The sequence below is a fragment of the Coregonus clupeaformis genome, chromosome 5 (assembly GCF_020615455.1).
Source record: "Coregonus clupeaformis isolate EN_2021a chromosome 5, ASM2061545v1, whole genome shotgun sequence".
NCBI classification, from domain to species: domain Eukaryota; kingdom Metazoa; phylum Chordata; class Actinopteri; order Salmoniformes; family Salmonidae; genus Coregonus; species Coregonus clupeaformis.
In genome coordinates this window covers 16,316,854-16,339,778 of record NC_059196.1, presented here as the reverse complement: position 1 = coordinate 16,339,778, position 22,925 = coordinate 16,316,854, and the positions used below count along the sequence as shown (strand labels likewise).

Genomic DNA, 22,925 nt, shown 5'->3' with positions numbered 1-22,925 from the left:
CATCTAGAGTCTGGAAGGCGTTCATGGAACGTCTGGGGGTCTTGGTCAGCCTGACCTCTGGTTTTCACCCCGAGAGCAATGGGCAGGTAGAAAGGGTGAATCAAGATGTGGGTAGGTTCCTGCGGACCTACTGTCAGGACCGGCCGGGGGAGTGGTCGGTGTTCCTGCCATGGGCAGAATATGCTCAGAACTCTCTCCGCCACTCCTCCACTAACCTAACACCCTTCCAATGTGTTTTGGGTTACCAACCGGTCCTGGCACCGTGGTACCAGAGCCAGACCGAGGCTCCCGCGGTGGATGACTGGTTTCGGCACGCAGAGGAGACTTGGGACGCTGCCCACGTTCGCCTCCAGCGTGCCATGCGTCGTCAGAAGGCCAACGCTGACCGCCACCGCAGGGAGGCCCCAGTGTTTGTACCGGGGGATCGGGTCTGGCTCTCGACCCAGAATCTGCCCCTCCGCCTGCCCTGCCGGAAGCTGAGCCCGCGGTTTGTGGGGCCGTTTAAAGTCCTGAGGAGAATAAACGAGGTGACATACATGTTGTTACTCCCCCCTGATTACCGTATTAACCCCTCGTTTCATGTGTCTCTCCTAAGGCCGGTGGTAGCTGGTCCGCTCCAGGAGTCTGAGGTACGGGAGGTTCCTCCACCTCCTCTGGACATTGAGGGGGCCCCGGCATACTCGGTCCGTTCCATCCTTGATTCGGGGCGTCAGGTGGGGGGCCTTCAGTATCTCGTGGAGTGGGAGGGGTACGGTTTGGAGAAAAGGTGCTTGGTCCCAAGGCGGGACATCCTCGATCCCTCCCTGTTGAGGGATTTCCACCGACGCCATCCGACTCGCCCTGCTCCGCGTCCTCCTGGCCTTCCCCGAGGCCGGGGTCGACGCACTGCTGGAGCCACGCGTCAGTGGGGGGGTACTGTCACGACTTCCGCCGAGGCTGCCCCCCCTCCTGGTTCGGGCAGGCTTCGGCATTCGTTGTCACCAGAGTACTAGCTACTCCCGATCCCATTCTCATCACTCCACTTGTCATGTCTTGTCAATCACACACACCTGGTGCTCATTCCCCTAATTAGTATGTGTATAAGTGTTCCCTCTGTTCCCCTTGTCTTTGTGAGTGATTGTTTTGTTGTGTGAGCGTGTAACTCGGTAAGCTTTGGACTGTAAATACAAATCATATACAAGCTGTTGTAGAAGGCAAAAACATGTAAATCATTATAACACTGTGGTTGTTCTGGTTAGTTATAGTCATAGGCACCATGTTCTTACAACTGGATATTACCCAGGTCTTCAGTGCGAGACACTAAGTGATAATGAAAGAGGAAATTAGCCATGACATCTAAAGGGCCTTCTTTAACTCTTCAAGGATCTTTTTCAAGAACATTTACCAAACTTCACCTATGTGTCTGATTGTGAGCTGGGATCAGACTGGCTTTATTCTATCTAGCTTGTACAAGCCATTGCAAGGGGTTTATTTGTGTTTCTACTTTTTTTTTTATACATAGTCGGTAAGGTGAGTGTAAAAAAAAAAATAAAGAATGTTTTTTCATCCATGACAACCCTACTATGACTTTATAATCCATTCTCACCAATACAAATCACTTTACAACAGACTAACTCCTCTCTAACAGCAAACCAATACTGTCCCTGCAGGCACATAAAAGTGGACATAAAACTGAACTCTGAACTCATTGCATATTTTGACCATCTTTCATCCACTTTTGTCTATGTTCATTTTTTTTAACTGAAATTTACCTGGGAATTCTGGCTATAAACAGACCCAAACGTTAACAAAGCTCCATCCATAGGTCCTCCCTCTCCCTAGTCGGACCGACCCGGGCCAACGTGTCAGATTTACCGCAGGAGTTCAATGACAGAGCGGTGCAGCTTTGCCACAGTGTTGTGTGTCTCCTGGTGAAAGGGATTCTGCTCTCCACTGCTTTGCTTTCACTCAATAGAATGCCAGCACTACAGGGGACCCAAGCGCCGGACCGAGCCAAGGACATTTGCACAGTAAAAGTAAACAACCGGATCATCCCACAGATTGAGATGCCTTCTGTTTCTTGGGTCTCACGTGGCTGTGTGTGTGAGATCGATGACTGGCAAAGTCCCCCCACTTCCTTCCCCCGACCCCCCCCCTCCCAGAGCGTGGGCGGCCACTTTAACTGCCAAGAATGTAATCTTTCCTGTTTTGCATAACGCCAGTGTGGCTCTCGGCAATGCAATGGACACACGCCAGGGAACACCTCTCGTCGTTGAACACAGATATCCTCTCCAAGATTTCGATTGAATTCTGGAGGCCACACTGGGACGAGAAGCTCCAAAACACTCACTCCAAATCAACAACCAGCCACAAATGTGTTAGAGAGAGTAGGTCTAAACACTGCCCTATCCCATCTGGACAAGAGGAATACCTATGTAAGAATGCTGTTCATTGACTACAGCTCAGCCTTCAACATCATAGTAACCTCCAAGCTCATCATTAAGCTCGGGGCCCTGGGTCTGAACCCTGCCCTGTGCAACTGGGTACTGGACTTCCTGACGGGCCCCCCCCAGGTGGTGAACGTAGGCAACAACACCTCCACTATGCTGATCCTCAACGCAGGGCCCCCACAAGACTGTGTGCTCAGGCCCCTCCTGTAATCTCTGTTAACCCATGACTGCGTGGCCACGCACGCCTCCAACTCAATCATCAAGTTTGCAGACGACACAGTGGTAGGCCTGATTACCAACCATGACGAGACAGCCTACAGGGAGGAGGTGAGGGCCCTGGCAGAGTGGTGCCAGGAAAATAACCTCTCCTTCAACGTCAACAAAACGAAGGAGCTGATCATGGACTTCAGGAGAGAGCAGAGGGAGCACACCCCCATCCACATCAACGGGCCACAGTGGAGAAGGTGAAAAGCTTAAAGTTCCTCAGCGTACACATCACTGACAATCTGAAATGGTCCACCCACACAGACAGTGTGGTGAAGAAGGCGCAACAGCGCCTCTTCAACCTCAGGAGGCTGAAGAAATTTGGCTTGGCCCCTAAGACCCTGACAAACTTCTACAGATGCACCATTGAGAGCATCCTGTCAGGCTGTATCACCACCTGGTAAGGCAACTGCACCGTCCGCAACCGCAGGGCTCTCCAGAGGGTGGTGCAGTCAGCTCAACGCATCACCGGGAGCACACTGCCTGCCCTTCAGGACATCTACAGCACCCGGTGTCACAGGAAGGCCAAGAAGATCATCAAGGACCTCAGCCACTCGAGCCAGGGCCTGTTTACCCTGCTATCATCTGAGACCAAGAGACTGAAAAAGATCTTCTATCTCAAGACCATCAGACTGTTAAAAAGCCATCACTAGCCGGCCTCCACCCAGTACCCTGCCCTGAATTTAGTCACTGTCACTAGCCGGCTACCACCCAGTTACTCTTCCCTGCACCTTAGAGGCTGCTGCCCTATGTACATAGATATGGAACACTGGTCACTTTAATAATATTTACCAGTGGTGGAAAAAGTACCCAATTGTCATACTTCAGTAAAAGTAAAGATACCTTTAATAGAAAATGACTCAAGTAAAAGTGAAAGTCACCCAGTAAAATACTACTTGAGTAAAAGTCAAAGTTTTTGGTTTTAAATATACTTAAGTATCAAAAGTAAATGTAATTGCTAAAATATACTTAAGTATTAAAAGTAAAAATCATTTCAAATTCCCTATATTAAGCAAACCAGACAGCACCATTTTCTAGTTTTTATTTATTTACGGATAGCCAGGGGCACACTCCAACACTCAGGCATAACTTACAATGTAGAAAATAGTAAAAATAAATAAAAACCCTTGAATGAGTAGGTGTTCTAACACTTTTGACCAGTAGTGTTTATATACTGCATTTACAGTGCATTCGGAAAGTATTCAGACCTTATTGTAAAATGTATTACATTGTTTTTTCCCCCTCATCAATCTACACACAATACCTCATAATGACAAATAAAAAATTGGTTTTTATATTTTTTTGCAAATTCATTAAAAAATAAAATAAATAAATATGAGTATTCAGATCGTTTACTCAGTACTTTGTTGAAACACCTTTGGCAGTAATTACAGCCTCAAGTCGTCTTGGGTATGGCGCTACAAGCTTGGCATTCTTCTCTGCAGATCCTCTCAAGCTCTGTCAGGTTGGATGGGGAGCATCACTGTACAGCCATTTTCAGGTCTCTCCAGAGATGTTCGATTGGGTTAAAATCTGGGCTCTGGCTGGGCCACTCAAGGACATTCAGAGACTTGTCCCGAAGCCACTCCTGCTTTGTCTTGGCTGTGTGCTTATGGTTGTTGTCCTGTTGGAAGGTGAATCTTTGCACCAGTCTGAGGTCCTGAGTGCTCTGGAGCAGGTTTTCATCAAGGATCTCTCTGTACTTTGCTCCGTTCATCTTTCACTCGATCTCCCAGTCCCTGCCGCTGAAAAATATCCCCACAGCATGATGCTGCCACCACCATGCTTCACCGTAGGGATGGTGCCAGGTTTCCTCCAGACGTGACGCTTGGCATTCAGGCCAAATAGTTCAATCATGGTTTCATCATCACCTTCCACCTCATGGCTTGGTTTTTGCTCTGACAGGCACTGTCAACTGTGAAACCTTTTATAGACAGGTGTATGCTTTTCCAAATCATGTCCAGTCAATTGAATTTACCACAGATGAACTCCAGTCAAGTTGTATTAACATCTCAAGGATGATCAATGGAAACAGGATGCACCTGAGCTCAATTTCGAGTCTCATAGCAAAGGGTCTGAATACTTTTGTAAATAAGGTATTTATTTTCTTTCTTTTTTTATGTGACCGACTGGCTCTGTCTTACGTAGCAACATTTGAAATTGTGTTTTTTACATTGGATAAAATTAGAGACTCAGAGCTAGAAAATGGTATATCATACACTACAGTTGAGCAACAATGGGAAAGTTATTCTGCTTTGAAAGTTGATAAAAACTTGTAACCTCACTTTTGAGAAAATTGCCTTTTAATGTTTTGGTACACCCACTGGAGACCTCTTTTTTGTCTACACCCATTCAGCATCGTTCACACCCTCTTAAGCTTTAGCCCCACCCATCTCTTTAAGGGTTGATCCGAGCGTTCTGTCCTAACAACAGCAGTCAAGCACCCAAGCTAACTGGCTAGCTGGCTAGCTTGCTAGCTACTTCCAGACACAAATGAGAGAGCAGCTCACTCTGACCATTTTACTCGCCCTATCAGAGCTGGTTAGGCTGTTTTTATGTTATCAAGAGCATTTGGTGACTGCAACTGTGCTGCTGGCAACAATTTACGCTTTTTTGCCAAAGTTTACTGACACTGGCCATATTCAACGGTTGTTGAGCGTTCGTAAATTAGTCAGTTATTCTGCGCTCCGGCAGACTCAGATGAGAATGCTCTGAAATCAGAGTAGCTAGCCAGAGTGAATTTACCAGCTACGTCTATCAACAGGTGACGCAGTGACATCATTAACATTCTGTTGAAATAGTTACAGTGGGGAAAAAAAGTATTTAGTCAGCCACCAATTGTGCAAGTTCTCCCACTTAAAAAGATGAGAGAGGCCTGTAATTTTCATCATAGGTACAGGTCAACTATGACAGACAAAATGAGGAGAAAAAATCCAGATTTTCACATTGTAGGATTTTTTATGAATTTATTTGCAAATTATGGTGGAAAATAAGTATTTGGTCACCTACAAACAAGCAAGATTTCTGGCTCTCACAGACCTGTAACTTCTTCTTTAAGAGGCTCCTCTGTCCTCCACTCGTTACCTGTATTAATGGCACCTGTTTGAACTTGTTATCAGTATAAAAGACACCTGTCCACAACCTCAAACAGTCACACTCCAAACTCCACTATGGCCAAGACCAAAGAGCTGTCAAAGGACACCAGAAACAAAATTGTAGACCTGCACCAGGCTGGGAAGACTGAATCTGCAATAGGTAAGCAGCTTGGTTTGAAGAAATCAACTGTGGGAGCAATTATTAGGAAATGGAAGACATACAAGACCACTGATAATCTCTCTCGATCTGGGGCTCCACGCAAGATCTCACCCCGTGGGGTCATAATGATCACAAGAATGGTGAGCAAAAATCCCAGAACCACACGGGGGGACCTAGTGAATGACCTGCAGAGAGCTGGGACCAAAGTAACAAAGCCTACCATCAGTAACACACTACGCCGCCAGGGACTCAAATCTTGCAGTGCCAGACGTGTCCCCCTGCTTAAGCCAGTACATGTCCAGGCCCATCTGAAGTTTGCTAGAGTGCATTTGGATGATCCAGAAGAGGATTGGGAGAATGTTATATGGTCAGATGAAACCAAAATATAACTTTTTGGTAAAAACTCAACTCCTCGTGTTTGGAGGACAAAGAATGCTGAGTTGCATCCAAAGAACACCATACCTACTGTGAAGCATGGGGGTGGAAACATCATGCTTTGGGGCTGTTTTTCTGCAAAGGGACCAGGACGACTGATCCGTGTAAAGGAAAGAATGAATGGGGCCATGTATCGTGAGATTTTGAGTGAAAACCTCCTTCCATCAGCAAGGGCATTGAAGATGAAACGTGGCTGGGTCTTTCAGCATGACAATGATCCCAAACACACCGCCCGGGCAACGAAGGAGTGGCTTCGTAAGAAGCATTTCAAGGTCCTGGAGTGGCCTAGCCAGTCTCCAGATCTCAACCCCATAGAAAATCTTTGGAGGGAGTTGAAAGTCCGTGTTGCCCAGCGACAGCCCCAAAACGTCACTGCTCTAGAGGAGATCTGCATGGAGGAATGGGCCAAAATACCAGCAACAGTGTGTGAAAACCTTGTGAAGACTTACAGAAAACGTTTGACCTGTGTCATTGCCAACAAAGGGTATATAACAAAGTATTGAGAAACTTTTGTTATTGACCAAATACTTATTTTTCACCATAATTTGCAAATAAATTCATTAAAAATCCTACAATGTGATTTTTTTTTGTCTGTCATAGTTGACGTGTACCTATGATGAAAATTACAGGCCTCTCTCATCTTTTTAATAATAATAATAATATGCCATTTAGCAGACGCTTTTATCCAAAGCGACTTACAGTCGTGCGTGCATACATTTTTGTGTATGGGTGGTCCCGGGGATCGAACCCACTACCTTGGCGTTACAAGCGCCGTGCTCTACCAGCTGAGCTACAGAGGACCACAAGTGGGAGAACTTGCACAATTGGTGGCTGACTAAATACTTTTTTTCCCCACTGTAGCCTATAGCCTGTTTTAGAGAAATGTAATCATCGAATATTGTAAGAGCTTCATTGTCTGCTTATATGCCCCCTTTATTTATCCTACAGTTCTGACTTGGTGTACAGGGAGAATACTGTAAGAACGGCCCATGTTCTGAATTCTGTCGTTGTACATTTCAAAATTGCTGAACAAATAGTTATATTGACTACGTCCATCCGAGCGCGCTCATTAATGTCTTAATCGAAATTACAGATTGTCTCTTATCCGCTCGTCGTCCCCTTATGCCATAGTTTGTACATCTCAATTGTCAGTAGAATCCACATTTGTTTAAGCAAGTCAGCCATATCAGGTATGTTTTTTTTTAAGGCAGTAAATGAGGCTGAATGAACTGTTTCGCTGCCAGACAAGGCTCCGCTGATAGCCAGGTGTAGCGGTGGTAAGGTGCTGGGACTGCTGTTGGGAGAGCTTTATGTAGGCCCTAACAGTTTTGGGCACCATTTGTCACCGTTATAGTGCAATTAATGTATTGTTTAGTGTGTTCTGTAGTGGCTTTGCTGGTATGCATAAACAAATATTTTGCCCCACCAAGATGTACATGCTGAAATTGCCACTGCTTGTCCTAATATTTCTATATTTCTTCATTCCATTCTTTTACTTTTAGATTTGTGTGTGTATTGTTAGATATTACTGCACTGTTGGATCTAGGAACACAAGCCTTTTGCTACACCAGCTTAACATGTATTGCGACCAATAACATTTGATTTAATTTAAACCAAATAGTACTGGAATCTAAATGAAAGACATCCAACCCAATATAACACTGTATACTGTATCAGTAAGACCTGTGTGACCATACCAAACACAGACCAGTAGATACACATATTTTGGGGCTATGATGCCACAAAAAGGGGGTACTGTAGGTTAGACTAGGTAACTAAATCCTCTGACAACAGGATCCAATACTGCAGTACGTTTGAATCATGGACCATCATGATTGAATGTAATATGATACAGCATTCTCATGTGAAAGCAGATTGACTGGTGACTGTCATCACTGCTTGCAGCCATATTCATCATCTGACAATGTACCATGTCAAATCTCTACAGTCAAATGAATGCTTCCTGGGAAACATGGTAATTTAGCTGTTAAGTGACAAAATTCTGATGAAAGACCATGATGGAGTCGCATTAGTCCCCGATTCTGATGTTGATTAACATTTGAAAGCCCAGGGTTTGTTAGTGCCACATAGGGAGGCTGCTATTGAGAGCTTCCCATAAACAAGTCAGTAAATTATTCAATACTTGATTTCTGGAAATGTCTGCGAATACGCAAAACAACAAATTTGAATATGATGAAAATAATATGAGCAAGACTTGTGTTTGAACACCAAAGCAAGCTAGACCAGCCAGAGGACAGTGTTCGATGTGGGAAATATAGCATGATTAAATGTGATAAATGTATTTTCTATATCTCTGGACATATACAGTACAAGGACAAGACAAATTACCCCCAAGAGTCTCTTTAGAAAATGCTTTGTGTTATGTGGTATGAATTTACCCCTTTAATAATGGTAGATAAATACGTTGGTTTTTAAACCTGACTGACAAACGAAAACATTTTCATGGCTGGTGCTCAAATAAATGACCGCTAATGCACAATGCTTGTCTTTGACCCAAACATAGGGGCTCATGGTAAAAGCCACACACATCATAGGAGAAACTATAGCTGTCTGAAAATGTTAGGAGCTGTCAAATCCTTGCTTCCTCTGTCCATTTTCCTCAATTCCTCTCAAAGCTCAATGGAGGAGGAAGTCCAGCGGCAGGACCTTGGATCCTCTTCTCCAATGCACTTTGAAATTGAAACAAAAGAAGGAGGCAAGGATTTGACAGCTAGTAACACTTTCAGACAAAGACTATGTAGTCTAACTCCTGAGTGGCGCAGTGGTCTAAGGCACTGCATCGCAGTGCTAACTGTGCCACTAGAGATCCTGGTTCGAATCCAGGCTCTGTCGCAGCCGGCCGCGACCGGGAGACTCATGGGCGGCGCACAATTGGCCCAGGGTAGGGGAGGGAATGGCCGGCAGGGTTGTAGCTCAGTTGATAGAGCATGGCGTTTGCAACACCAGGGTTGTGGGTTTGATTCCCACGGGGGGCCAGTATAAAAACAAATATGTATTCACTAACTGTAAGTCGCTCTGGATAAGAGCGTCTGCTAAATGACTAAAATGTAAATGTCTATTGTTACATGTAATGTCTGCTTTGTTGTACTCTCTACTTGACTGATAAAACTTCTTCAACCAGTCTTTAAGTGTTCAAACATAACTTTCATATTGTGAAGCAGGCATATTTGAAATCTTAACGCTCGTTTCATACCGTCAACATAAGTGTTAGGCTTCAATTGTTTTTCAAAGTCAGTGCCTCTAATAATAAAACCCAACCAACCACACTGGGGTAAGATGCTTGTATATTTTGAGGTCGGGGGCTTGGAGTATTCAAGCCGCCAAGGGTGTTCTCTCTTAGTAGATGCACATCGCTCATTGAGGCACTGCAAAGCAGTGGCAAAAATCCACTGCGCCGTGGTCTAAGGTACTGCATTGCAGTGCTAGCTGTGCCACTAGAGATCCTGGTTCGAATCCAGGCTCTGTCGTAGCCGGCCGTGACCGGGAGACCCATGGGGCGGCGCACAATTGGCCCAGCGTCGTCCAGGGTAGGGGAGGGAATGGCCAGCAGGGATGTAGCTCAGTTGGGAGAGCATGGCGTTTGCAACGCCAGGGTTGTGAGTTCGATTCCCACGGGGGGCCAGTATGAAAAAAATTAAAATAATGTATGCACTCACTAACTGTAAGTCGCTCTGGATAAGAGTGTCTGCTAAATGACTAAAATGTAAATGTAAATGTAAAAATACAGGATGAAAGGGCCAGCGAATGTGTCCCATAACAGCTGGCCCTGCATGGGGTGGAAGCCTCATTTAGATTGCTGTGATAACTGGGGGAGGAAGAAAAAAAACTGGGCTACTTCTTTATTTTGCATGTGGTTCCAAATGCCTTTTCAAGTCCCTCTCTTTTTCCTTTCTTAGGCTCATCTTGGCTCCTGAAGGAGGAATGCTGGGCACGATGTCCTCCAAGCTCACCCAGAATTTCCTCACAAACTAATTAAGGATTCCTCCCGTGTTGCTGCTGCCAGCTCTCTGCTCCCACTCCCCGCTCCCTGTAGGAATGAGCAGGATCAGGAGCAGGCCCGAAGCAGTCATGCCTGGGAAATATAATAAACCTCAAATGTGTTATTAGTGGCTGTCCTAATGAAGAAATTAAGAACAGACTGCCAAATGCAATGACACACAACAGACTGGCGGAGCAGTTCTTAAAAGGATCACCGTGTCAGCATACGGATTAAGAAAGAAAGAGAGAGAGATGAACACCCCATAATTCTTGCCAGAAGAAGAATGTTTGTCCTTCAGCGCTCTAACAATACTACTCTACAAAATGTGTTTATGCAGTTGTTATACAGTAATAAAGCTCACAGATTCTTGATCCTTCTCAGATGTACTGCTCTGTTGTCAGGTTACCTCATATAGTGCTACTTTGATAAATCTCCCTGTTTGGAAGACTGAAGATATCTAAAGTCATAACTTCTGGATATTCCTGTTGATGCAGGAGTAGCTGATGATATCCCAAACAGTGGCGGTCAGTGCCATTTAAGATGAGAGAGGACTAATTTTTTTCATGAGCATGGCATTATTTCTATTACAGTATATTGGATGACACGCATTCATATTCCATTCACCCAGTTCAATGTAAGAGCAATAGGTTTAGGCTACTTCATGATACTCAAATTGTCCCTATATTGTCCCTATATCCATCATGAGGTTGCTACAACCTAGCCTATGAATGAAAGTATACAACGTAGGTGCACACAGGTGGAGAGACAAATTTGAGGTGACAGACAGTGACACATTCAATACCGCCTTGCACACTCTTGCCTGCATCTAGCTGATATAGGGTGTAATTATTAGTCCAACAGTTGCAAACGAGAGTTTATATTGGACAAATTCAGGTATGTTTATCCCCGTATTGTTCCATGTGGCGGAATGAATACACCCCTAATCACACGTAAACAGAGTTCACTCTCATAACAGCCACATTGTATTCCTTCTCTTCCCTTCGCTTGTGGACCTCAATGCACAACACATCAGCTGTATGTGACCAGGCGAAAAAACCTTTCCAAGCCAAACCGTTACACACAGCTTACATCGTTGTCACCCTATTAGCTAAAGTAACGTCATTGTCAGCATCGCTAATAGAACTAACGCATTAGTAAACCCGCTACAATCATGCAGTAACGTTAGTGTACAGTCAGTAAGCAGTTACACCGGTGGCAATAAATTAGTAATACCAAAAGCTTACCTTGACTTGGAAGAGTTCCAGTGGTGTTGGAAAGTCATAGCCAACTAGCTAACATAGCATCGCTCTGTTTGAACAGGGTGTTTCCGAAGGCTAAACTAGATAGCTGCATTTGCTAGCAAAGCAAGTGAAACTATAAGTGAAAAAAAAAAGACAAAATCTCTCTCTCTCTCTCTATTTCTCTCTTGCTTCTCCTTCATTTTTGGAAGAAATTAATTTGTTCAAAACTGTTAAACTATTGTCTTTCTCCCTCTTTGAGTCAACTACTCACCACATTTTATACACTGCAGTGCTAGCTAGCTTTAGCTTATGCTTTCAGTACTCAGTTTGTAGAGCATGGCACTTGCAACGCCAGGGTTGTGGGTTCGATTCCCACGGGGGGCCAGTATGAAAAAATAAAAAATATATATATATGTATGCACTCACTAACTAAGTCGCTCTGGATAAGAGTGTCTGCTAAATGACTAAAATGTAAATGTAATAAATTCTCTGATCCTTTGATTGGGTGGACAACATGTCAGTTCATGCTGCAAGAGCTCTGATAGGCTGGAGGACATCCTCCGGAAGTTAATTACTGTGTAAGTCTATGGAAGGGGGTGAGAACCATGAGCCTCCTAGGTTTTTGTAAGGGTTGGTGTGAGGTGTGACCCAGGTGCGGTGCAGGATAGACAGTAGGCAAAGATGGTGAAACAAGGATCTTTACTGGTGGTCCCAAAGCCAGGATACAAAATAACGGACTTATCACAAAAAATTAAGGAGGAGCAAATTGGTCTCCAAAAACAGGCTGACAGCAAAAATACACAATACTAACTATGACTGAAAAGAACAATGAAACAGGGAGAACACTTCTCAAGTACCTGTACTTCCGTCTCGTGCTCAGACACTAATTCGTACTGCTTGACATCAAGAAACTAGCAGAGAAAAATGAGCAAGGGAACACAGGGAAGTGTGGGCATAAATACACAGGTGAACATAGACACCGGTGACACCAATAGGATGATGATTAGTCCCAACTGTGAGTGAGGAGGTGGTGCCTAAGGTTGTCGGAGGATGACACCTAGTGGGTCGCTCCGGAACTGCGACCCCCTCCTGTAAGTTGCAGGCGATAGGCCACTGGGTTGACTCTCCGGACCACTCTGAATGGCCCGACGAACCGGGGGGACAGCTTCCTGGACAGCTTCCTGGTCTTCCTGGCCGAGCGACGCCTGCGGTTGACCTGATGTTGAGACCTGACAGAGGCCCGCTTAAGTGCCGCCCATACCTGCCTCCAGGTGCGGCGACAGTGACTGATGTGGGCCTGGACCGACGGGACCACCGCCTCCTCCTCGGGGAATATGGGCCGTTGGTACCCGTATAGGCACTGGAAGGGGGACAGGCTGGTAGACGAGCAGAGAAGGGCGTTGTGGGCGTACTCCGCCCACGCCAGTCGCTGACTCAACGTAGCTGGGTTGCTGGAGGCGTAGCACCTCAGCACCCCTTCCAGATCATGGTTGACATGCTCAGTCTGCCCGTTCAACTGGGGATGGAAGCCAGAAGACAAGCTGATGGAGGCGCCGAGGCAGGTGGCGAACGCCTTCCAGAACCTGGAGCTGAACTGAGGGCCCCGATCTGACACCACATCTTAGGGAAGGCCATGGACCGGAAAACGTGCTGCCCCAACAACTTTGCCATCTCACGGGCAGACGGGAGTTTGGGAAGGGGAATGAAGTGGGCAGCCTTCGTGAACCGGTCCACAACGACCAGGATGACTGTGTATCTATCAGAGGGGGGTAGGGCGGAAATGAAATTCAGCGAGATGTGGGACCAGGGGTGATTGGGGATAGGCAGGGGACGGAGCAGCCCTGCCGTGGGCTGATGTGAGCTCTTCGTGCGCACATGCACACCGGGCAAGCATCCATGAAGGCGCGCGTATCCCCCTCAGCAGATGGCCACCAGAACCTCCTACGCAGGAACTCCAACGTCCTGGCGCCCCCCGGATGGCTGGTGAGGTTGGACGCGTGCGCCCACTGAAGCAGTCGTGAGCACGCAGCCTTGGGTAGATATATCCTCCCCGATGGACATCCGCCCGGATTGGGCTCCTGCCGTAGCTCTGCTCTGACCAGCCTATCAATTCCCCACGAAACTGGGGCAGCAATCAGGGCATTGGGGACAATGGGGTCGTCCCTTTCCACCAGGTCCATGGTATGAGATGATGAACCGGAACCTGGTGAAGAACAACACCCACCTGGCCTGGTGCGAGTTGAGCCTCTAGGCCCCCTGAATGTAGGCTAAGTTCTTGTGGTCAGTCCATACAACAAATGGATGGACGGCCCTCTCTAACCAATGCCTCTTCTCCCCCAGGGTGAGCTTGACCACTAGCATCTCACGGTTCCCCACGTCGTAATTCTGCTCCGCCGAGGACAGCCAACGGGAGAGAAACGCGAGGGGTGAGTGTTACCGTCCGTGAGGAACCGCTGGGACATGATTGCTCCCACCACAACGTGCGAAGCATCCACCTCCACAATGAACGGCAGGAACAGATCAGGATGCCCGAGGACCGGGGCCGAAGTAAAGCGCCGCTTAAGTGCATCAAATGCGTTCCCCGCTTCCGGGGTCCAGGCGAAGCAGCGTATGCTCGTCTGGGTGAGGACTGTCAGGGGAGTGGCTAGGGAGCTAAAATTGCAAATAAATCACCTATACAAATTAGTGAACCCTAAAAACCATTGTAGTTGCTTGAGTGATGAGGGCTGGGGCCAATTCAGTACCGCGCTGACCTTGTCTGGGTCCATCCGTAGGTCCCCCAGGGTGACGATGAATCCCAGGAAGGAGATGGTCTCTGTGTGGAACACACACTTCTCCGCCCTGATGTAGAGCTGTTGTGGGCGAAGTTGTTGGAGGACCTGCCGAACGTGATGCTGGTGTTCACTCATGTCCTTTGAAAATATTAGGATGTCATCCAAATACACGAAGACGCTGTAGTCGAAGGAGGTCCTGGAGCACGTCATTGACCAATGCCTGGAACACCGCAGGCGCGGTGGCTAGACCAAACGGCATGACTTGGTACTCGTAATGCCCACTGGGTGTGTTAAAAGCAGTCTTCCACTCGTCCCCCTCCCGAAACCTCACCAGGTGGTAGGCATTACGTAAGTCCAGCTTGGTGAAGACCCAGGCTCCCTGCAATGACTCGAATGCCGTCGTCATCAGGGGGAGTGGGTAGCGGTTCTTAAACGTGATGCCGTTGAGCGCCCGGTAATCAATGCATGGCCCCTACCCACTGTCCTTTTTCCCCACGAAGAAGAAGCCTGTGTCCACGGGTGAGGTAGAGGGACGGTTGTGACCCTCGACGAGTGGCTCGTCGATATACTCCCTCATGGCCAGCGTCTCCGACCGGGACAAGGAAAACAATCAACCTCGTATAGGCATCGCGCCCGGCAGGAGATCAATAGCGCAGTCGTATGGTCTGTGAAGAGGAAGGCCCTTGGCACGCCTCTTACTAAACACCTCCCCAGATCCCAATACTCCTGGTGAACGCCTGCCAGGTCTGGGCCGGTGACGGAGTGCGGTGCAGGATAGACAGTAGGTAAAGATGGTGAAACAAGGATCTTTACTGGTGGTCCTAAAGCCAGGATACAAAATAACGGACTTATCACGAAAAATAAAGGAGGAGCAAATTGGTCTCCAAAAACATGCTGACAGCAAAAATACAAAATACTAACTATGACTGAAAACAACAATGAAACAGGGAGAACACTTCTCAAGTACCTGTACTTCCGTCTCGTGATCAGACACTGATTCGTACTGCTTGTCATCAAGAAACTAGCAGAGAAATCTGAGCAAGGGAACACAGGGAAGTGAGGGCATAAATACACAGGTGAACAGATAGACGCAGGTGACACCAATAGGATGATGATTAGTCCCGACTGTGAGTGAGGAGGTGCCTAAGGTTGTCGGAGGATGACACCTAGTGGGTCGCTCCGGAACTGCGACCCCCTCCTGTAAAAGGTTTTGTATTGAAGTCAATGTACACAGAGGAGGATGGAAGCTAGCTGTCCTCCGGCTACACCATGGTGCTACCCTACAGAGTGCTGTTGAGGCTACTGTAGACCTTTTTTTGCAAAATAGTGTTTTTTTAATCAGTTATTTGGTGACATGTGATTATATTTAGTATAGTTTTATCTAAAAAGTATAACTTTTAAATTTGTATAAAATTCACTGAGGACGATGGTCAACGCCTTCCTCCTCCGAGGAGCCTCCACTGATCCCAAATGTGTGTTGATGTAGCACTGGCAAACACACACACACATACGTACAGTACATCTAAACCAGCTATTCTCTTCACTCCTTAACATTGCCAATGATTTATCTTCAGTCAATTAGCCAACCTCACAAAGGGTTAAGGGAAGACGAATTACTATGACAAATAACGTCATTACATTAATTGATACCGTATCAATCATCACCTAGGCAAAAAAGAGTTATGATCGGAATGAAATGCCATTACAGGTGCTGTTTAGTACCTAGAGGTATTTGGGCTATCATAATTATGTTCCTCTCAACAAACAAGGGAAATAGGAGGGGTGCTCAACAACAATGACAATAATACAGTGATAGAGCTTACCCAAGAAAAACATCACAAAAAGGACTAATTCCTGGTAAACAAGTTGGAGCACTCAAACAATAGGTAGACATAAATATCTTCTTAACTCAGACTTTATTCTATGATGGGATGTATATAGGTCTTGACCTTTAGACGTCACATGACTTCTTTCTGAGAGATCCATTTTTAATGTCTCACTCGCATTCCAATGTGTGGAGCAGCTTACCACAGCCGAGGTACCTTTACAAATGGCAGTCAGTGTGTGTCCCACTTTTCGACGCAATAGTCATCTAATTCCATTAGTGCACTGGGATTTGGTGATTCATTATCAGACTGGTAACAAGATTAAGTTTGAGGAAAACAAAGCTTACAACCATTTTTTCTACTACTGAACTCAAAGCGGAAAAGTTACTAATGAAAATTACAAAGTGTAATTTCCTCTAATTAAATCTGAAATCTCCGGAGGATAAGTTTGGCACTCCGATAAACAAGAAAATAGAAAACTCTCCCTTGTTGCACGCATGTCAAACCAACATGCTGTCTGGCTGGTGGAAAGACTGGAAACAGAACTAAAACTAAAAGCCTCAGGTTAATAACAACTCTCTAAAGCTCAGAGTCTAAATATTGTAAACAGAACACTCACCAAGACAGCACTGTCTGTCTGTCAGTGGTTGTTTCTTATAGTCTATTACGAGGGGCGGCAGGTAGCTTAGTGGTTAAGAGTGTTGTGCCAGTAACTGAAAGGTCACTGGTTCTAATCCCCGAGCCGACTAGGTGACAAATATGTCGATGTGCCCTTGAGCAAGGCACTTAACCCTAATTGCTCTGGATTAGAGTGTCTGCTAAATGACAAAAAAAATTAAAACGTGGCCTGAAACGGATCCATTCACAATTATGAAGTCGATCTTAATTATGGAGCTTTGGGAAAACAGGTAAGGTTCTGGATTCCAGAGGAGAAGGATGGCAGTGGATATTAAAGGGAACATGAGACAAATTGCTTTCTTGCGAGGTTCACCACACCCTAAAATGTCTTGAGACATTTTGTATCATTAATAATCTAAAGAGATTAATAACAATTATTAGCTGACATTTCCTAGCCACATAACAGTTTTTTTTCCCCTAGCCAGGATAAAACAGCTTTAGAGTGCCAGAATCAATTCCAGTTTGAATGATCACCCCTTGTCGCTGGAAAAAATAGATCACTGTCTTCCGGGAATGCTGGAGATGTGCATCTGCCAGTAAAGCCAAGATGAAACCAGAAGGCTTGAAACACAAGAAATGGAGCCAAGGAAGTGTTTGTCAAACACTATAAGAGACAAAATGGAGTATGTGGTCTGGGAAACAAGCAGTTTTTTAAGTCTTCCATTGAAAGTGTGTTTTGGTATCTTACTGTTGTAAAGACTACACTCTGGTAGTGAGCTGGTCCCTGACAGATGAAAGATGTTTCCGAGCCTATTCTGGAGTCACTGAAGCACACTATTAAGTATGCCAGGTGTTGTAGAGAGGACTGATAAAACAAAGGCTGAGAGATAGGTACGGACAGTGCATTCGGAAAGTATTCAGACCCCTTGACTTTTTCCACATTTTGTTACGTTACAGCCTTATTCTAAAATTGATTACATTGTTTTCCCCCCCTCATCAATCTACACACAATACCCCATAATGACAAGGTTAAAACCAGTTTAAAAAAAAAATATTAACACATTTATAAAAAATTAAAAAACTGAAATATCACATTTCCACAAGTATTTAGACCCTTTGCTCAGTACTTTGTTGAAGCACCCTTGGCAGCGATTACAGCCTTGAGTCTTCTTGGGAATGACGCTACAAGCTTGGCACACCTGTATTTGGGAGTTTCTCACGTTCTTCTCTGCAGATCCTCTCAAGCTCTGTCAGGTTGGATGGGGAGCGTCACTGCACAGCTATTTTCAGGTCTCTCCAGAGATGTTTGATCGGGTTCAAGTCCGGGCTCTTTCCATCAGAAAAGGATGAACCAAAAACAAAGAAAGGAAATGCATGGCACAAGGCCAAATGGTTATTTTCTTCTTCTTTGTTCAACTGCAAAGTCAGTTTCTTTTTCAACATACAGTATGTAAGGGGACAATCCACTACTGTATAGTATGTGCTATGAAAGCCCCAAACAGTACATGTGCTCTATGAAGAGCAAATACAGTACATGTGCAATATGAAGCAGCCATACTAAAAACTTGACTTTCGATAGTGATCTATGGTGCAGTTTCATTACTAGTTAACCGTGTTGGCTGCACTGCACTCAGAAGAGGCTCCATCTCCACAGAGAAATTAACGGTGGGCATTTAGAGCAGAATCTCACCCTGCCTAACCCAATTCATTAAACAGATGGCCATTATGTTAATACAATAAGAAGGGTAATTTAACGTTAGATGAAGAGGAAACGTGGGCCAGCGAAGTGGGCCCGATGTGGTCGAAGCCACTGACCTGTGACACCGCCCCAAGGCGTAGATATGGCCAGACTGGTTAAGCATACAGATCAAAGTGAACATTTTGTTGTGTCTCTCCTGCTGTGGTTCTATGTAAACAGACCTAGTGTATATTAGGAAGACCTCATACGACAGCCCCTGGCGGTTGCCTATAACATACATTCTGCTGTTATGATATGGCTGAATCATGCATTGCATTTCATAGAGAATATATGAGACATTTCATAAGTTAGAGCTGGAAGCCCCTAATGTTGTTGACAAAGAGGTTGTGGTTTCATTCAAAGCCATTTCCTAATTAAGCCCCATTGAGTTGTTTATTGACTACTGTGCTGGGTTTGACAGCACACCATTACCGCACACACAACTCCATTTAGAATCAGACAATTTCCCAAATTACTTCATTAGTCATGTCACAACAGCAATAATTTACCAAATTTGACTTAGTCTGCACACAGGGGTCCTTGGGTACATGGTCATCATCAGGAACACCCAAAAGAAAGAACCACAAGGTAGCAGGTTTGAATCCTGTGCAGGCAAACCCTTGAATTTCCTATATTAGTGTTAGTAGTGGGATGGTGCCATGAGGCCATCAGAGATGTGCCCAGGCATGAGGACCTGTGGAAAGAGAGGGATTACATACTAGTGGACATTACCTTAGTACAACACCAGCAACCTGTTCAATGGAGGCCTATTGGTGTTATGTGTAGATGCTGTATTGAACATACTGTCACAAGAAGCTGTCTGAAGCTAAGCAGAAATGGGCCTGGTTCATTCAACCCCTCTACAGTACTGTCCTTTGCCCTGCAACTAGTGTTGTTGCTATAGCCTGAATGTATTCTCAGTCAACACATCTTGTAAAATAAGGCTTGAATACATTTATATTAGACACTTTTATGTATCATTATTTAGATTACTGTATCAATTAAAGTTACTTCAAACTGAACGTCTCCTCCGCAACCACCCCCTACTCAGGTTGAATCGTATTGGTGTCATCTTCAAGTACTTTCCAATATCTCCCCCTCTGCGTGCGTGTAAGTATAGCCTACTTCTCTATGCGTGCGTAAGTACACTATTTGTGTCAAGAGAACAATAAATAGGCAAGGATTAACGTCATAAATACGAGGGATAAATAAGTCTTAGAAGACACCAGAGGTAGCCAGCCGATCAAAGCTGCAAAAGCAGAGGCTCAGCAGGTGTAGGTACCCAAAATGAATTCCTCTGTAACTCCAAACTGAAAAGAGTAATGTGACTGGTAATCTAAAGCAACACAATTATTATATAAAATGGAACTGGAATGCAACCCCTACCTTGAAATCCAAAGAAGAAAAAGAACCCCGGGATCCAAATGGTGTGTATCGAGAAGCAATTCATGTTGTCCTCGTCAGCTCCAAAACCTCTCTTGAATGTCAATATACTTCTAGTGCAGGTCTCTTGCAATAATTTCGTGAGAAGGCAGTATCGTCTTTTGGTATAAATTATGCTCAGAGTGCTTATAGCTCCAAGGCTATGTCCTAACGCTGCAGAGCACTATACAACTCAAGGGCTCCAGCGCTAAACGCAGCCTTTTTGCAATCACGACTAGTTGTGCGCTTCAGCGCTTGCCTCTCCTGGTCGTCACTGCCACATAGTGGTTAAGCAAGTACCTAGAAAAACAGAAGTTGGACAGCATCTTCTGATTATTGGATATGGACTCAAGTTGCAGGGTTGTGTCACCAGTCAGCCTATGTTCCAACTATGTTTATTGTGCAATTTATTGATTATTTCAGTAACTCTTTAAGGATCGTCAATCACACGCGTGCCTGTCATCTAGAATAGCATTCTGAAACATTGCATGACATCTGACACGACCTGTTGAATTTTATTAATGATTTCCAGAGAAGGGTGGTGGGAGGAGCTATAGGATGGCAGGCTCATTGTAAAGGCTGGAATGGAATCAATGGAACGGTATCAAACATATCAAACACATGGAAACCACATGTTTGACTCTGTTCCATGAATTCCATTCCAGCCATTACAACGAGCCCGTCCTCCTATAGCTCCTCCCACCAGCCTCCACTGATGATTTCACATCTGACATATTCTAATGAATATGTGTCTCAATGTCCAGATCCATGTACATGCTTCCATTATCTATTTTCCCTCTTAACACTACTGTAGCTACTCCAGCCATAGCTTCCAGGTCTCTCTGATGCGTAGGCTACTACAAAACCAAGAACAAAAATCTGGACAAATGCACAAAATTACAATTATTTCAACAATAGCTAGCACATAGTTGAACAGTTTAGAACAATTTATTTTCTTCAAAAATGAAGGAGAAGCAATAGAGAGAGAGAGAGAGAGAGAGAGAGAGAGAGAGAGAGAGAGAGAGAGAGAGAGAGAGAGAGAGAGAGAGAGAGAGAGAGAGAGAGAGAGAGAGAGGGAGATATTTTGTCTTTTTTTTTCACTTTCAATTACTTAGCTAGCAAATGCAGCTAGCTAGTTTAGCCTATTCAAACACCCTGCTCAATGAGAGGGATGCTATGTTAGCTAGTTGGCTATGACTATCCAACACAACACTGGAACTCATCCAAGTCAAGGTAAGCTTTTGGTTTTACTAATTTATTGCCACCGGGGACCGGCAGTGTAACTGATTAACTGATTACTGACTGTACACTGTACTCCATGAGTGTAGCGGGTTTACTAACGTGTTAGTTTTATTAGCTATGTTGACTATGACGTTACTTTAGCTAATATGGTGACAACGATGTAGGCTGTGTGTAGCGGTTATGATATGGTTCGTAAAGTTATTTTTTGCCTGGTCACATACAGCTGATGTATTGTGCATTGAAGTCCACAAGCGAAGGACTTCTCTGCCCATCTCTATATAGTGTCTCAACTCCCACTTTACCTTGTAGTATATTGGTCGATGCTAGTGGGCCAGCTCCAATTCACCTATAAAATTGTTGTCACATACAGTACCAGTCAAAAGTTTGGCCACACCTACTCATTCAAGGGTCTTTCTTTATTTTTACTATTTTTTTACATTGTAGAATAATAGTGAAGACATCAAAACTATGAAATAACACATATGGAATCATGTAGTAACCAAAAATGTGTTAAACAAATCAAAATATATTTTATATTTGAGATTCTTCAAATAGCCACCCTTTGCCTTGATGACAGCTTTGCACACTCTTGGCATTCTCTCAACCAGCTTCACCTGGAATGCTTTTCCAACAGTCTTGAAGGAGTTCACACATATGCTGAGCACTTTTTGGCTGCTTTTCCTTCACTCTGCGGTCCGACTCATCCCAAACCATCTCTATTGGGTTGAGGTCGGGGGATTGTGGAGGCCAGGTAATCTGATGCATCACTCTCCTTCTTGGTAAAATAGCCATTACACAGCCTGGAGGTGTGTTGGGTCATTGTCCTGTTGAAAAACAAATCATAGTCCCACTAAGCCCAAACCAGATGGGATGGCGTATCGCTGCAGAATGCTGTGGTAGCCATGCTGGTTAAGTGTGCCTTGAATTCAAAATAAATCACAGACAGTGTCACCAGCAAAGCTACACAGCTTACTATCAAATTATACTGCAGAAAATAAGCTAGAAATCAACCCTACAAACAGATTTAACCTCCCAAGTGGCGCAGTGGTCTAAGGCACTGCATCGCAGTGCTAGCTGTGCCACTAGAGATCCTGGTTTGAATCCAGGCTCTGTCGTAGCCGGCCGCGACTGGAGACCCATGGGGCGAAGCACAATTGTCCCAGTGTCGTCCAGGGTAGGGGAGGGAATGGCCAGGAGGGATGTAGCTTAGTTGGTAGAGCATGGCAATGCCAGGGTTGTGGGTTCGTTTCCCACGAGGGGTCAGTATGAAAAATAAAAAAATAATGTATGCACTCACTGTAAGTTGCTCTGGATAAGAGCGTCTGCTAAATGACTAAAATGTAAAATGTAGGTTTGACATGAAATGGCACCCTAACCTGGCTACTTGTCTGTTTGTGCCATCACGCCACTCCTTGTCATACCAAGTTTGGGTGCTGTACACAACAACACCCCAATGTATCACACTAATGTTGGGTACTACTGAACAATATAGATACTGTGGGTGCCATTAGCCCGGTCCCATATCTGTTTGTGCTATCAGACTGATACCTATGTTTGGCATGACAAGGAGTTGACATAATAGCACAAACAAATCAGGCTAGTGGCACCCAGGGGCCAGGCCATCCATATTGTTCTATAGTACCCAATAGTAGTGTGATACATTAGTGTGTTGTTGCTTACT

At 45.1% G+C, this 22,925-nt stretch overlaps 1 protein-coding gene across 1 annotated transcript in view; it reads right to left on the bottom strand.

The window, feature by feature from the left end:
* The window catches only part of LOC121563519 (limbic system-associated membrane protein), a 1,168,857-nt gene extending 1,148,657 nt beyond the window's left edge, over positions 1–20,200 (bottom strand). Inside the window, exon 1 of the mRNA XM_041875420.2 lies at positions 19,967–20,200. Within this exon, the coding sequence (XP_041731354.1) occupies positions 19,967–20,030 (64 nt within the window). The 5' untranslated portion in view covers positions 20,031–20,200. The remainder of the gene's footprint in view (positions 1–19,966) is intronic.
* Positions 20,201–22,925: the final 2,725 nt, after the last annotated feature.